We start from the raw sequence: 18,023 nt of genomic DNA, 5'->3' as shown, positions 1-18,023 counted from the left end.
CTTACGAATGATGGAGGCCCCTGTGTTCTTGGTGACCTTCAATAATGCAGTAATGTATTGGTACCCTTCCCCAGATCTGTTCCTCCTGTCTCGGAGCTCTACGGACAATTCCTTTGACCTCATGGCATGGTCTTTGCTCTGACATGTACAGTCAACTGTGGGACCTTATATAGACAGGTGTGTGCCTTTCCAAATCAAGTTAATTTACCACAGACTCCAATCAAGTTGTAGAAACATCAAGGATGCTCAATGGAAACAGGATGCACCTGAGCTCAATTTAAAGTCTCATACCAAAGGGTCTGAATACTTATATAAATAAGGTATTTCTGTTTCAATACATTTGCAAAAAAATGTTAATACGGTTTTCACTTTGTCATTATGGGGGATTGTGTGTAGATTGATTACATAATTTTTTCTCATCCATTTCAGAATAAGGCTGTAACGTAACAAAATGTGGAATAAAGGGTCTGAATACTTTCAGAAGGCACTGGAAGTGAAGTAAAGACACACTGAACCACTGAGGAGAAATGTGGGTGTAATTAGCCTACAATACTGTCTGAGGAAATATATCAAATCAACTACGTTAACCTACGCTCTAAAATAGAACTTCAACTATTCTATGGCTGAAACAGTAACAGAAAGGCTAGAAATCACAGCTAGATGGGTGGTCCGATAGTGATCAACCAAAATTAAAATAACATTCCTATGACCACCAGTCCACAACAACCCATCATTAAACTGATAGACGAATCAAACAGTTCATCATCCACCACTAAGACCTTCTATAGGTTGACTGGCCCTGGGTGAAATGGTCCAATATACAGCTGATGTTTGGTCTGCTACCTCTGATGTCAGAGAGCAGAGGGGAGCAGGGGTGACGTGCAATGTTTTTCAGAGTGAAGCAGAGCGAGAGGGGGAAGAAGAGAGAGTCTAGCCATGTCCAGTCTCGCAGTCCACTGAGCTGCACATGCCAGCACTCTCCATCCATCATGGGCTCTCTCTCTCACACACACACACACACAGTAGAATAACATTCCTTTTCAAAAGATAAAAACATTCTGTATTCCATCTCTCCAGTGGAATAGTGAGTGAGCGTGCAGGTCTTCTGTGTGTGTGTTTACATGCCTGTCTGCCCGCGTGTTAGTGTCAGGTGTGTGTGTGCTCTGAGATCATCTATAATGGCCCCTTCCCTCCACCAGGTCCTACAGACCTTTGAAGACACTGAAGGAGCCCAGGGAGTCAGAGGAGATCGGGTTGAAAGCAGCTAAAGGAGCGGCCATTAGCCCTGGCCAACAACAGAGCAACTCAGACAAAAGACAAAAAGTCCACACCGTAACAATGAGAAGTAATGGGAGGGCCTTGCTGAGAAACAGCATCAAAGCAAAACCTTTAAAACCCACGCACACACCCTTAACAAGTGCAAACCCAAGCAAAACGGCTATCGCAGGGCAAGGTGCTGCATCTATCCACCTCACCTCTATTGCTTTCTGATCATTATTGTCCGTCTAGGGATATTGGACACATTTTTCATTCGCTGTGGAAGACTGGCAAGAGAGAAAGTGTGTGCGTGTGTGTACCTACCAGGGGGAAGGAATCATCTTCCCGGGAATAGGTGGATGCCTTCCCCCCTCCACATGTGGAGATAGAGAGACTATAATCTTTGGTTAAAGAACTGGGAGATTGGCTGTTTGGGGCTGGGTGTGTTTTTTGATGGCTCAGTGGTTTGATACTTGAAATAGGGCGAGGGTGTGTAAAAGAAGGTTATTGAGGGGTATCATCACTTTGGAGAGGACTGCATGTGCTCCTCAGCCACTCCAGAGAGGCACCCAAAACACAACACTCTGCTTTCAGCACGATGAAAGTGACCTTGAATAAGAAGTACTTCACTTTTGGTGACAGAGTAAAAAGTAGGAAAAATAAATTGCCGTCACAAATGTTATGGCGAGTCCTTAACGAGTCCTTAAAAAAAACAATTGACAGATGTTCAGTCAGTCTGAAGGTTGAGGGCATGAACATACAGTAGGTGTTGAGGTTAAGGCCAGGCAAACAGTGATCATGTTAGGTCAACATGTACTAAGGTCACCACTATATGGTAAGGTCAATTAACCCACCCATATTAACCCACTTCTCTGGTTAAAGACACACACCTCTATCAAATAACATATGGGTCAACAAACTGTTGAATTCCAAAATACTGTACGTCAGATCTACTCAAAGACCCCTCCCCCTTAAAATCTCAAAGTCTCCCCGCTCGCAGAGTTGTAGATATGGATTGTGGCAGTCTTGTGTAACGGTGCTGAGGTGTGCCCAGGGCCCAAACCAAACGCCTCTGAACAAAGAGGTTTAAAGGCACCATGCAATTTTAATGTGGGAATAATGTTGTTGAATGCTGGGGATGAATCATTGATGGGTTAGCCCCCCCCCACCCCAACTCCTAGGGGTAAAGGAGGCTATGGGGTGGGGTATAACCAGGTGATGGAGGGTAGAGGCTGGTATAACCAGGTGATGGAGGGTAGAGGCTGGTATAACCAGGTGATGGAGGGTAGAGGCTGGTATAACCAGGTGATGGAGGGTAGAGGCTGGTATAACCAGGTGATGGAGGGTAGAGGCTGGTATAACCAGGTGATGGAGGGTGGAGGCTGGTATAACCAGGTGATGGAGGGTGGAGGCTGGTATAACCAGGTGATGGAGGGTGGAGGCTGGTATAACCAGGTGATGGAAGGGGGAGGGTAGAGGCTGGTATAACCAGGTGATGGAGGGTGGAGGGTAGAGGCTGGTATAACCAGGTGATGGAGGGGGGAGGGTAGAGGCTGGTATAACCAGCTGATGGAGGGGGGAGGGTAGAGGCTGGTATAACCAGGTGATGGAGGGGGGAGGGTAGAGGCTGGTATAACCAGGTGATGGAGGGGGAGGGTAGAGGCTGGTATAACCAGGTGATGGAGGGGGGAGGGTAGAGGCTGGTATAATCAGGTGATGGAGGGGGGAGGGTAGAGGCTGGTATAACCAGGTGATGGAGGGTGGCTCCAGATACCTTATACCTTTCAGTCAGTCAGTGAAGTAGTACCACCTTTCTATAGGAGTTGAGCCCCTCTTACACCTGGCCAATGAGGACGCCTGGTGTGACCTGTACTGTACTAAGTCAGTGAAGTAGTACCACCTTTCTATAGGAGTTGAGCCCCTCTTACACCTGGCCAATGAGGACGCCTGGTGTGACCTGTACTGTACTAAGTCAGTGAAGTAGTACCACCTGTCTATAGGAGTTGAGCCCCTCTTACACCTGGCCAATGAGGATGCCTGGTGTGACCTGCACTGTACTAAGTCAGTGAAGTAGTAACACCTTTCTATAGGAGTGGAGCCCCTCTTACACCTGGCCAATGAGAACGCCTGGTGTGACCTGCACTGTACTAAGTCAGTGAAGTAGTAAAAACCTTTCTATAGGAGTTGAGCCCCTCTTACACCTGGCCAATGAGGCCGCCTGGTGTGACCTGCACTGTACTAAGTCAGTGAAGTAGTAACACCTTTCTATAGGAGTTGAGCCCCTCTTACACCTGGCCAATGAGGCCGCCTGGTGTGACCTGCACTGTACTAAAGCTAAGCTGCTTCTCTCACTATGCAGACAGGAAAAAAGCAAATGTGAATTCTAATTATACCTTTGTTTTCCGCTAAAGAAGCAAACACAAGGTACAAGCAGAAAATGCTATTAATGGACTGTGTTAGCGGGAGAGGGAAATCTTAACTCATTTGTATTGTTGTTTACAGAAATGACAATTAACTTGAGGGGAAAACACACTCCCCAGAGAGAGGCAGACAACATGAGGAAATGTATCAGGTGTGAGGGCATATAGGACCTGTGCTGCCTCATCCTAATGGTGAGCTGCTCTAGAGATTATGTGTAAGTAAAGAAATATATTTACTAGAGTGGACATACCCATTCAAAGTCAACATTCTATGATGAGTGGATTCCATTTCTAGGGTGACGCACTCCATAAGTGCAAGACATTTAATCACACAACCAGCCATGTGTCAAGTCATCCACATGTTGATAAGGCTACTAAGTTAATGGCGTGAATGCATCTCACCTCTGATAAAAGGGTAGTACTGAAAAGAAGGGAGAGAAAAGGCCTAGACAGTTGCTAGTGTGTGATACATCTTCACTTTCGTCTTGGCGTAATGTACCCAGCCGGTAAAACACTGGTATCCCTCTGGGACCGGTTCGTACATAAAACATCCTCCATTCAGACTGCAAAGGCATCCGTTTCCTCCTTAAGTAGTTTTAATAGCGTGCTGCTGGATTTTTTTTTGGGGGGGGGGGGGGGGGGGTGCGTACTGTCTTCCTTAATAAAACAAAATGTTCAGATATATTCCGGAAGATGCACACTGCAGCAGTCTGTTGTTTACCCCTGGCTGAGCACAGGCACAACATCAGGAAGTAGCAGTAGCCACTCTAGCATGGTGGTGGAAAATTAGGTTTATTTTCCCATTTTTGTGGGAGGGAGCAAAGGAAATTAATAGAAGGAGGTGTGAGAGAGAGTGAGTGAGAGGTTCAGTTGGTAGAACATGGCGCTTGCAACGCCAGGGTTGTGGGTTCGATTCCCACAGCGAAACAGCATGAAAAATGTAGGCACTCACTGCTGTCAGTCGGATAAGAGCATAAGCTAAATGACTAAAATGTAAATGGAGAGAGAGAGGAGGAAGCGAACAAAACAGATATGTCCTCAGTCATTAAGAGTGATCTAAAATAGAGAAAGAAGTCCAAATGTCAAACTGGTTAAAGAGGAGAGACAGATGCTGGGAGAAGGTTAATGCTATCGCTGTATTATCAAGGAACAGTGGGAATATGAACCTCTGCCGTAGCAACACGCACCAATTACTAGCCAAACAAGGAGAGGGAGCCTAGCCAACAGGGTCATGGTAGAACAATTATTTGTATTTATTATGGATCCCCATTAGCTGTGCCAGCAGCTACTCTTCCTGGGGTCCAGCAAAATTAAGGCAGTTTACATTATTTGAAAACAATACTTTCACAGATTTCACAACACACTGTGTGCCCTCAGGACCCTTCTTCACCACTACCACATATCTACAGTACAAAATGTGTACATAGTGCGGCAGGTAGCCTAGTGGTTAGAGCGCTGTGCCAGTAACCGAAAGGCTGCTGGATCGAATCCCAGAGCTGACAAGGTAAAAATCTGTCGTTCTGCCCCTGACAAGGCAGTTTACACACTGTTCCCCGGAAGGCCGTCATTGTAAATAGGAATTGGCTCTTAACTGACTTGCCTTGTTAAATATATATATTTTTAATGTTATCGTGCGTGTGTGTGTACACATGCATGTGTCTGTGGCTATGTTTGTGTTGCTTCACAGTCTCCGCTGTTCCATAAGGTGTGTTTTTATTTGAGGGGAAGTTCTGCTTTCTGAAGTTCCTCATGTGGCGTCTGTGATAGTGAAGTGTGTATGTACTAACACTAGAACCGCTGGGCCTCCTCTTCCAGCTAGTGAGTAGTCATTCTGACTGCAACATTCTAACACTAATTAATACATTTCATATAGGCGATCACAAAAATGTTAATTTGGTTGTGTTTATGATGGTCTCAGGTAACATGAGAACAAAAGCATTTTCATTAGTTTATGTTGCTGTAGACTATATGTAAAACATGTCAATAATAAAACAAAAAATAATGAATCAAGGGTTCAATCAATTGTATTTTTGGAGGCTGTGTTACAACTATTAAACAGAAAGCATGTGTGCTGGATAGGGTTTCACATTTTGGGGAATAATCAGGAGGTGGAAACTTTCCGTGGGAATTAACGGGAATATATGCAAATTAATATTAATACCATTTAAAATGTTGATGTTTTTTTGCATTGTATATATTTACCATATCATATGGAGACAGAAACATAAACCTTTTACCTCATCATAAGTAGACATAAAGCCCTTGCTTGGAAGTGTACTTCGCCAGACTGCCAAGAACCTTGCCCTCATCCAGGCCAAGGTGTCGAGACACGGTAGTGATGACACCATAGGCCTTGTTGATCTCTGCATCATACAGGATGCTCTTGCCAGCAGACTTGGGGTCCAACATGTACACGGCGTTTATGGGCTTCAGGCAAAAGTCTTTACACTTTTTGATGTATTTCAGAACAGCAGTTTCCTCTGCTTGGAGCAACAGTGAAGTGGGCAGGGCAGTATGGATTTCTTCTCTGACATCTGCAAGCAGAGTCTGAACATCAGACAGGATGGCATTGTCTCCCTCAATCTGTGCAATGGCTACTGCAATAGGTTTCAGGCTGTTTAACACACTCTCCCAAAATACATTGTGCAGGAAGATCCTCTTGATGGGGCTTGTCCATGTCAGCAGACTGTGATATGGCTATTTCTTGGAGACACGCCTTCCCCTCCAGGAGACTGTCAAACATGATGACAACACCACCCCAACGGTTGTTGCTGGGCAGATCCAATGTGGTGCTCTTATTCTTCTCACTTTGATTGGTGAGGTAGATTGCTGCTATAATTACCATTTCCTTGGCTCTCTTGTCGAGTGTATACATTGTTTTCAGTGCCATGATGTCCTTGAGGAGCAGATTAAATGCATGAGCAGCACAGCCAATGGGTGTGATGTGAGGGTTGGCCTCCTCCACTTTAGACCAAGCAGCCTTCATGTTCGCAGCATTGTCTGTCACCAGTGCAAATACCGACTGTGGTCCGAGGTCATTGATGACTGCCTTCGGCTCATCTACAATGTAGAGACCGGTGTGTCCATTGTCCCTTGTGTCTGTGCTCTTGTAGAATACTGGTTTGAGGGGTGGAGATGATGTAGTTCATTATTCCTTTCCCACGAACATTCGACCACCCATCAGAGATGATTGCAATACAGTCTGCTTTCTCTATGATTTACTTGAACTCTGTTGAACTCTGCACCCAGCAAATGAGTAGAAGCATGTCTGGTTGGAGGGGTGTATGCTGGGCGAAGAACATTCAGCAATCTCTTCCAATACACATTTCCTGTGAGAATCAGAGGTGAACCAGTTCCATACACAGCTCGAGCAAGACATTCATCAGCATTTCTCTGGCTACGTTCCTCCATTGAGTCAAAAAAACGTCTGATTCCAGGAGGACCATGAGCTGTTGCTGTCGATAAGGTGTCTGATTCCAGGAGGACCATGAGCTGTTGCTGTCGATAAGGTGTCTGATTCCAGGAGGACCATGAGCTGTTGTTATCGATAAGGTGTCTGATTCCAGGAGGACCACGAGCTGTTGCTATCAATAAGGTGTCTGATTCCAGGAGGACCACGAGCTGTTGCTATCGATAAGGTGTCTGATCCAGGAGGACCACGAGCTGTTGCTATCAATAAGGTGTCCGATTCATCATTTTCACCTCGAATAGAAGTAGAGGGACTTTTGTCAGAGGTTGCTTGTTGTGAGCACTGAGGGAACTTTATGCACTTGGCCAGATGATTCTGCATCTTTGTTGCATTCTTCACATATGATTTGGCACAGTACTTGCAAATGTACACAGCTTTTCCTTCTACATTAGCTGCAGTGAAACGTCTCCACACATCAGATAGTGCCCGTGGCGTTTCCCTGTAAAGATTAGAAGGAAAAACATTTGTAAAAAAATAAATAATAATAATAATAATAATAATAATAATATAATTCCATGTACAGATAAATAGTTAAGCAGTTAGATTAAACAATACACCTAACCCTAAACCTAACCCCTAACTCTAATTCTAACCCTACCTGCCGCGGGCAGGTGGCCAAGAGGTTAGAGCGTTGGGCCAGTTACTGAAAGGATGCTGGATCGAATCCCCGAGCTGACATGGTAAAAATATGTCGTTCTGCCCCTGAACAAGGCACTGTTCCTCGGCCGTCATTATAAATAAGAATTTGTTCTTAGTTGACTTGCCTAGTTAAATAAAATGTCAAATTAAAACAAACTCCTTTGTAAGAAATGTTTTTCAAATGAAACGTATGGAAACAGGTGAATAAAACACTCAGCAAGCTAAAACCCACCTGGTAGCAAAAACTAACTAGCAGAAACTGTTAACAAGTTAGAAATTATTTAAACACACTTCGCTGTAGGCTACTATTTACTAGTTAACAAAAAATGATGTCATAAAATATATTCACCCCACCCAGTATTGTAATCAAAACTTACCAGAAAGCATGTAGTCCTTGGCTCAGACAGTGTAGTACTGTGGGTTCAATAGCATCTCATTAGTGTGCACATCTGCACTGCACATGTGATGGAAGAATGCACTGTGCATGCAGAGGGTTTCAATTCCATTGAATTGGGAATAGTTTTACCAAAATATGCCACAAGACCTAGAATTGCCTTGTGTATCCCACAAAAAAAGGTTCACTGTTATAAGCTAACTTTTTTTGATGAATTTAAGCAAAAAATTCCCCAAATTCCCAGGCTTAACTTTCCATGGAAAATTTTGGGAAAAATTCTAGAAATGTACCGGAAAGTTGCCGAACCTTTGCAACCCTAGTGCTGGAACACCCTAACAGATCATTTTTACAAGGGCAAAAGAAAAATACCCCAACTACCAAGATGCACAGTCAACAAGACCAACGGTCAAATGATGAAAACATCAGTAGCCACATTATAAAGCACAAATTCTGCACAAATTCGACAATTCGACAATTTGAACATCTTGGCCATGTTCTGTTATAATCTCCACCCGGCACAGCCAGAAGAGGACTGGCCACCCCACATAGCCTGGTTCCTCTCTAGGTTTCTTCCTAGGTTTTGGCCTTTCTAGGGAGTTTTTCCTAGCCACCGTGCTTCTACACCTGCATTGCTTGCTGTTTGGGGTTTTAGGCTGGGTTTTTGTACAATACTTTGAGATATTAGCTGATGTACGAAGAGCTATATAAATAAATTGGATTTGATATTACAATGAATAGAAGGGTCGATTTGACAGCAGTCAAAAACAGTAAATTATTGTCAGCTTGTGCTTACATGGTGTGCATCTTCACGTAACGGCATCAGTTGGAGCGTGTCCATGTCACAAAGAAGGAACGCTGGTAAGTGTGTGTTGCTGAGATGTAGGGCCTGCTCTCTCAGTGATGACATTTTATGCTGCTAATCGGCCCGTAGCATTGTCACTAGCTTGTTCTATCATTTCCTCTCTCATGTCTCACCGTTTCATTTGGTGGAGGCGCAGGCACCTGCTCAGCGCGTACCGTTACGGCTGAGGATCAGAATAATCAGCAGAGATGCCAGGATATGCATTTCTTCCCCACCATCCGAGTCGTTTTCATTCAGATCTCGTAGCAGAGCTAACGCAGCATGTACATCCCATTCGTCTTGGTCTTCTTGCCATTGTAAGTTATGGATGCTCACACTGTGTACTACAAGTAGACTGATAAAACTGCTTGGATTCAGTGGACTGATAGAGTACATACCATATAGAGATTATAATTAGAATAGATCAATACAATGGCCCGCCCTGTTCTTCATTCTTAACGGGTGATGACCTAGGCCTAATGATGCATCCTCTTCCTCATCAACTCAACCTTTCTCCCTCATCATACTTCTCCTTCATTTATTTAATCTGTTGTTGTATCTGTGAAATTAGTGTGGGTATAGTTTAACCGGTTCAGTTTCGTGGAAATCAGCATGATTATCAACGGACCACAGCACCTTCAATTCAACTGTCGTGAGGGGCAACGGATGACATTCCCTCCTAAAACTGATTAATATTAACATTCTAAGAATGACTGTGTGATAGACTTATTTAGGAAAAGTCAAGACGGAGGGGGTCAGGACGTTAAAAATGGCAGAATAATAAACTCAGCAACAAAAGAAACGTCCTCTCACTGTCAACTGCATTTATTTTCAGCAAACTTAACGTGTGTAAATATTTCTATGAACATAAAATTCAACAGACATAAACTGAACAAGTTCCACAGACATGTGACTAACAGAAATTGAATAATGTGTCCTTGAACAAAGGGGGGGTGAACATCAAAACTAACGGTCAGTATCTGGTGTGGCCACCAGCTGCATTAAGTACTGCAGTGCATCTCCTCCTCATGGACTGCACCAGATTTACCCGTTCTTGCTGTTAGATGTTACCCCACTCTTCCACCAAGGCACCTGCAAGTTCACGGACATTTATTTCTGGGGGGGGGGGACAGGTCCCAGACGTGCTCAATGGGATTGATCTGAGCTCTTCGCTGGCCATGGCAGAACACTGACATTCCTTTCTTGCAGGAAATCCCACACAGAACGAGCAGTATGGCTGGTGGCATTGTCATGCTGGAGGCCATGTCAGGATGAATCTGCAGGAAGGGTACCACATGAGGGAGGAGGATGTCTTCCCAGTAACGCACAGCATTGAGATTTCCTGCAATGACAACAAGCTCAGTCCGATGATGCTGTGACACACCGCCCAAGACCATGACGGACCCTCCACCTCGATCCCCCTTCAGAGTACAGGCCTCGGTGTAACGTTCATTCCTTCGACGATAAACGCAAATCCAACCATCACCCCATGTGAGACAAAACTGCGACTCGTCAGTGAAGAGCACTTTTTGCCAGTCCTGTCTGGTCCAGCGACGGTGGGTTTGTGCCCATAGGCAACATTGTTGCCGGTGATGTCTGGTGAGGACCTGCCTTACAACAGGCCTACAAGCCCTCAATCCAGCCTCTCTCAGCCTATTGCAGACAGTCTGAGCACTGATGGAGGGATTGTGCGTTCCTGGTGTAACTCGGGCAGTTGTTGTTGCCATCCTGTACCTGTCCCGCAGGGGTGATGTTCGGATGTACCGATCCTGTGCAGGTTTTGTTACAGCTGTCCGTCCTGTCTCCCTGTAGCGAGGTATTAGGTGTTATCACAGTATGGACATTACAATTTATTGCCCTGGACATATCTGCAGTCCTCATGCCTCCTTGCAGCATGCCTAAAGCAAGTTCATGCAGATGAGCAGGGAACCTGGGCATCTTTCTTTTGGTGTTCTTCAGAGTAGAAAGGTCTCTTTAGTGTCCTAAGTTTTCATAACTGTGACCTTAATTGCCTACCGTCTGTAAGCTGTTAGTGCCTTAAAGACTGTTCCACAGGTGCATGTTCATTAATTGGTTATGGTTCATTGAACAAGCATGGGAAACAGTGTTTAAAATCTTTACAATGAAGATCTGTGAAGTTATTTGGATTTTTACTTATCTTTAAAAAGACAGGGTCCTGAAAAAGGGACGTTTCTTTTTTTGATGACCTTACATCTGCAACCCACTCACCAGCTTTCATGGTTTATGTAACATGGACATGCACCAACTGATGCCAATGCCTGGAGACTCATACCATGTAAGCACGAGCTGACAATAATTGACTATTTGATTGCTGTCATATCGACACTTATATTCACTATAATGCCATTGTTTAAGCAGTCCAAATGACTGCTCTAGTGGTTCTGGTGTTAAACACAGTGGCACTCAGAGACACCTACTGCCACATTCACCACACATCACAGTGACACCTGGACTCACCACTGTGTCCCACTTAATTCAACGCAGGCATGCCCGGTGGTGACAGGAACAACCTGAGAAGTGAGACCTGTGTCTGTCTGTCCCTGTCTGAGTATCAGTCTGAGTGGCATCCATGCTGAGCCTCTTTTTTCTCCCACAGTGCTTAGGGGCCACCACAGGTCAACCCCAATCAGAGGGCACAGCAGTAAGCAGTGAGGGACAGAGAGAAGAGCTGTGTGGTATTTGAAAGGAAGAGGAGAGTAGAGGTAAATAGAGAGGCTAGGAGGTCGAGAGAGAGAAGAGGTAAATATAGAGGATAGAGGTCAAGAGGGAGAGAGAAGAGGAGAGGTAAATATAGAGAGGTCAAGAGAGAATAGAAGAGGTAAATATAGAGGATAAAAGTCAAGAGAGAGAAAGAGAATATGAGGTCGAGAGCGAGAAGAGTACTGCATTTTTCTTTCACTCTGGTGCCTTTCTGCTCTGACGCCTCTCAGAGGAGTCTTCAGAAAATCTGCTCCCTGCAGCCACCCCGCCTTAAATAAGAGAGGGCCGCCCGCAAATGAACACTCCACACATATTCTGTGTGTGTATTTGCGTGTGAGAATGAGAGAGGGACTGAGAGTGTGTGTGTGTGTGTGTGTGTGAGAGATATTCCTGAAGCCCATTTTGGGGGTTATCCTGTATTGGTTGTGTGTTCTAACAGAGGTTGTAAGCAGTAACAGCAGTTTCACTGCAGATCTCTAAATGTAATGAAGCATGGCACCAACTGGCCAGCTTAGTTGTAACACCAAACACACACTAGGCTTGGGCGATATACCGTATACAGTGGTATTTCTTTCTAAATAATGACGGCATGATCTTCAATACAGTATATTTTGGTTGTTGTTGAGGCGACTCACAGCGGCTGTGGGGGTGCGTGCTACGCTGCTTATTTAAATTCAGGTTCAATTTAAAAAATGAACTAGACAAGTCAGTTAAGAACAACGACTTATGACGGCCTACCCCGGCTAAACCTGAACAGCGCTGGGCCAATTGTGTGCCGCCCTATGGGACTCCCAATCACAGACGGATGTGATACAGCCTGGATTCGAACCAGGGACTGTAGTGACGCCTCTTGCACTGAGACACAGTTCCTTATACTTAATTTAGTGGTGCAGCGGTCTAACTATAAGATATCTTAGAGGTGTCAAATAAATGGTGTCCAGCTCAGGACTCCAGCTATGGATTTAGTTTGCTAACTTGCTAGCTAAGTGGCTAGATGTCAAAATCAAGCTTCTTGGTTACAGCAGACATTCAATCCCCTTCTGGATCAAGATCCCTGTTGCCTAAATTGTTTTGTGCACGTCCGGTAATACTGTATACCCTGGTATGGTATGAACATCTGGATAACACACACACCAGGAATGATCGAGGACGGAATGAGTGAACTACTACAAAGTGAGACCCAGGTAAATTCACAAGTCACTAAATGCCTGTGACAGCTTCACACTATGGGTTTCATTCATAACTCCACACCTTGACTATGTCAGTTTTTACTACAGTCAACACTACCAGTTAAGTTTAAAACAATCCAATCTTAGGCTAGCTGGTCATGACACCTCTATTCCAGCACAGGTTCCTGATCACAAGTCATCTGCTAAACACCATCGTAGTTCAATTACCTTTGATGGCGAAGCTGCAAAAGAGCCTTCTGTGCCGACATCTTTCAATTAAAAGATAATGGTGGACCTTGTCCCCAAAAAATTCAAATGAATAGAAAACAGAAGAAAAAAAGACAGACATGACATATTAAAGATGAAAAATTAGCAGAGAAGGAAGATATCCTGGAGAGGAGAGAAGGCCAATGCCTCAGAGTAGAGTCAGTCTACTGTACCATTCACCTACCAACTCAAAGACCTTACAGAGTAGAGTTAACCTACCATTCACCTACCAACTCAAAAGATCTTACAGAGTAGTGTTAGCCTACCATTCAACTACCAACTCAAAGACCTTAAATGCAGACCAAACCAGCTCTGCGCGTGCGTCTGCGTGTGCCACCGCGCATGTGTTAATTTTGTCTATCCCCACCAGACACCTTCAGGATACGCAAGTTAAGAAACCAACCATATCAATTCGGGGAGAGGTCGAAACACACATGGAACATTCATGGACATTTAGCTAGGTTGCTGTTGCTAGATAATGTGTCCTGGGAGATAAACATTGGCTTGTTATTTTACCCAAAATGCACATGGTGCTTTTGTGTTTTTGCTGGATCTTTGAAGAAGTCTGACCCATGTTGAGTCACACAACCATGTGTTCTCTACTCTGACAATTATCCACAGATAAAAAGGGGAAACCTAGTTAATCTCCTCATTAATTCTTCTTATATGGATTTTATATGGTGTTTGGCAACCAACTTTAAGGTGCATTACCACCGCCAAATGGACTGAGTGTGGACCTCCATCTTTCATGTATATATGCTCCGAAAAACCAATGAGGAGATGGGAGAGGCGGGACTTGCAGCGTGTCACACGTCCAAAATAGAACCAAGTTCTATTTTAGTGCCTGGCTACGCAGGCGCTCGTTGGCACTCGCAGACAATTAGGATGAAATGATTGAGTAACGTGTAAATGTATTTTGCAATGCAGGCGGTGTGGTCAGCATGTTAGGCCCATCTGTTAACAGCTACAGTTGCTGAAAATCCACATCCAACATCCTGGAGACACTCTGTTCCAAACTGTATGCTGGCCATGTGTGTCAACCACCTCTTCCCCCTCCACCATTTTGAAAAGTGAACATTCACACAATGTCTTCAGGCCTAAACATGAGTGAGTCACACGGCAAAGGGAGTTAAACATCTTATAGTGGATTATCTTCTCCAAGTCTCACTCCCAAGACTCGTTGGCTCTACTAAAGCCAAATGAAAACACAAACATCATAAAAAACATCAGAGAGGAGAGAACTTGGTGGGGACAAGACATTAAGGGAAATATTGATTCTGTCCATCCAAGCAGCACAGCATCATGGTCAATAAAGCCCCGTACTTTCCTTTAATGGTGTTGCTTCCCAAATGGCACCCTATTCTCTATATAGTGCACTAAATGTTACCAGAACCCTATGGGCACTGGTCAAAAGTAGTGCACTATATACGGAATAGGGTGCCATTTGGGACTCAAGCCTGGGAGATGCGACAGGCACTACCTCTTCCAAACCCTGTTGCTTCAGCCAACAATGCCATATAAACCAAGACAGATGCTCGTTCTAAATTCTATTTTATGATGGCTGACAGGAAATACATTTCTTTATCAATAGCAATTTGTCCAGGTTAGTGCCTGGGCCCGACTGGAAAGACCAGCCAGATCAACAACGATGACCCGTAAAGCTGTTTTACTAATGATTACACCACGGTATTAAGAGGGACACACACACACACCATTGGAGAGCATGCATGCTGGCAAACAGCTTCCAGATGATTGCTTTTTAATTTTGAATGACTGTTGTTCATAAAACTTAACAAAAAGCACCTGAAACAGTGAAGAGGTCAACCAAATAAGTGGAGGACTTGAGGCAGTCTGAGCCCACAGCGACATCACCATCATCATGAACAGAATTCATTGCAGGCCACAATTTACACTCAAATTGGTACAGTAGGTTTACTTCTCTGAATAGAGGTCCATACGCAACACACATTTACGTCAATAAAAGACAAAACAACTCAAAAACTAAACAATGATCTTTGTTCCTGTGAATAGCCTCCCTTAAACATACCTCAAAAAACCTTAATAGCCATAGTCTAATGCTAGCCCCTCCCATTCACTCTTTTGGGGCATCTCCCATCCAAACTGTAATAGCAGCTACATTAAGCGCTAGGCTAAACGACTTAGTCATTCACTGGTAAGTCTTTGGAGCCCATCCAGTACCATTAGAGGGGAATGATGTGTTTATCAGACTTGATGGGACATGCACCTGCTCTATTGTGGCGAAGAGGGGAGGAAAAGGGAGTTTCACACCCCAAATGGCACCCTATTTCCTACATAGTGCACTACTTTTGACCAGAGTGCAATAGCTACACCTGTGGGCCCTGGTCAAAAGTAGTGCACTATATAGTGAATAGGGAGCCATTTGGGATGCAGGCGAGAAGTGGGGAAGGCACTGGGAAGGAAGTCACGATGCCTCATCAAGGCTGGCTAATAGATCACCCACTCAGCACCCAGGAAATTACATCTCGATGGCGCCCTCTCCCAGGCATGATTAATTGAGCCCCAAAAAAAGGAGGTAAGGGGGACGAAATAAACGCTGATGTGCTTCGGAAGATAAATAGATTGAACATGTGGGAGAAGGGATGAATCTGACCTTTTTTACTATTAATGGAACACAGAACTGGCAGGGAGTTTCTGCAGAAGTGTGCTTTCTCTCCCATTCTTCTGGAATCAGGAAACTATATAGTACATTCAGAAAGTATTCACACCCAATGACTTTTTCCACAGTGTGTTGTGTTCCAAAGTGAGATTAAAATGGATTTAATTGCCATTTGTCGTCAAAGAAACATTCTCACATTTGTATAAAATAATAATAATTATATGAAAAGTAAAACACTAATATACTGCATCTTAATTATATAAGTACTCAACCATGTTCAAATCACCTTTGGCAGCGATTACAGCTGTGCATCTTTCTGGGCAAGTCTAAGAGCATTACACACTTGGAATTGCAAATGTTTCCTACTGAACGTATTTAGGCCTGCCATAACAAAGGTGTTGAATACTTATTGACACAAGACATGTCAGCTTTTCATTTCTTATTCAATTTGTAAAATTCTCGAAAAACATCATTCCAATTTGAAATGGGGTATTGTGTGTAGGCCAGTGACAACAAATCTCAATTTAATCAATTTTAAATTCAGGCTCTAACAACAAAATGTGGAAAAAGTCAGGGGGTGTGAATACTTTCTGAAGGCACTGTGAATAAAGCATGAAATACCCTTGATATATTTGTACACATTTATTTTACTAAGTCAATATGTATTCAATGACAATGTTTTGGCGTCAAACTGGTGGCAGTTGTGAAAAACGTCAATAGTTGGAAGAGTTGCAGTTGTAATTAAAGTATTATTCAAGTATAAATGACCAAAAAGACGATGCGATTGCCATAGATTTTCTGTTAATGACCACTATTACTGAAGATTCCAGTAACTTTGGTAATTGACGATTGGCTTCACAACCCTTCAAAGAACGCAACAAATCAAAGGACAAATCAGAGAAGTAGAGGGTGTGGCTCAGTCCCATAGAGGTTAATGGAAGGGCTATGGTCAGGGGTGGGGCTTAGACAGGATACATTCCAACACCTACTGCATTGTTTTGTATGAGGCTGTTCGAGGACAGTTACTGTACTACAGTGGACAGGTAAGGCTGATGTGGTGGTGTTTAACCATGGTGGTTCATAGGGACATGTGCGTGTCTCACCATGCTTGCAGCTCGTGCTCAGCCTTCGCCCTCTCCTTCAACAGGCCTTTCTGCAGATCCTCTGTGATCTTCTTCCTCAGCTCCTCTTCATCAACTATAGGAGAGGGACAGACAGATAGGCCAGGGTGAGGCACTCAAATCAAATTCAAATTTTATTTTATTTGTCACATACACATGCTTAGCAGATGTTAATGCGAGTGTAGCGAAATGCTTGTGCTTCTAGTTCCAACAATGCAGTAATAACCAACAAGTAATCTAGCTAACAATTCCAAAACTACTACCTTATAGACACAAGTGTAAGGGGATAAAGAATATGTACATAAAGATATATGAATGAGTGATGGTACAGAGCGGCATAGGCAAGATACAGTAGATGGTATTGAGTGCAGTATATAGTGCCAATACAGCCAGAAGAGAGGAGGGCTATACAGCCAGAAGAGAGGAGGGCTATACAGCCAGAAGAGAGGAGGGCTATACAGCCAGAAGAGAGGAGGGCTATACAGCCAGAAGAGAGGAGGGCTATACAGCCAGAAGAGAGGAGGGCTAAACAGCCAGAAGAGAGGAGGGCTATACAGCCAGAAGAGAGGAGGCCAGTACAGCCAGAAGAGAGGAGGGCTATACAGCCAGAAGAGAGGAGGGCTATACAGCCAGAAGAGAGGAGGGCTATACAGCCAGAAGAGAGGAGGGCTATACAGCCAGAAGAGAGGAGGCCAGTACAGCCAGAAGAGAGGAGGGCTATACAGCCAGAAGAGAGGAGGGCTATACAGCCAGAAGAGAGGAGGGCTATACAGCCAGAAGAGAGGAGGGCTATACAGCCAGAAGAGAGGAGGCCTATACAGCCAGAAGAGAGGAGGCCTATACAGCCAGAAGAGAGGAGGGCTATACAGCCAGAAGAGAGGAGGGCTATACAGCCAGAAGAGAGGAGGGCTATACAGCCAGAAGAGAGGAGGGCTATACAGCCAGAAGAGAGGAGGGCTATACAGCCAGAAGAGAGGAGGGCTATACAGCCAGAAGAGAGGAGGCCTATACAGCCAGAAGAGAGGAGGCCAGTACAGCCAGAAGAGAGGAGGCCAGTACAGCCAGAAGAGAGGAGGCCAGTACAGCC

General features: G+C 44.4%; 1 protein-coding gene across 7 annotated transcripts in view; it reads right to left on the bottom strand.

Moving 5' to 3' along the window:
- Nucleotides 1-18,023, bottom strand: part of LOC110499817 (MICOS complex subunit MIC19) — a 113,988-nt gene that overhangs the window by 85,836 nt on the left and 10,129 nt on the right. For 5 of the 7 annotated variants that reach the window (XM_090199129.1, XM_090199130.1, XM_090199132.1 and 2 more), the window contains one exon: nt 16,919-17,012. In XM_090199129.1, coding sequence (XP_090055255.1) covers nt 16,919-17,012 — 94 coding nt within the window. Of the gene's footprint in view, nt 1-4,906; nt 7,586-16,918; nt 17,013-18,023 lie in introns of those variants that run through there. The other 2 variants (XM_090199135.1, XM_090199136.1) reach the window with 1 other exon arrangement.

Source organism: Oncorhynchus mykiss, chromosome 15, assembly GCF_057628025.1.
Source record: "Oncorhynchus mykiss isolate SJ-2025 chromosome 15, ASM5762802v1, whole genome shotgun sequence".
NCBI lineage: Eukaryota > Metazoa > Chordata > Actinopteri > Salmoniformes > Salmonidae > Oncorhynchus > Oncorhynchus mykiss.
The sequence above is the reverse complement of the archived record's forward strand: the minus strand, read 5'-3'. Positions and strand labels throughout refer to the sequence as shown.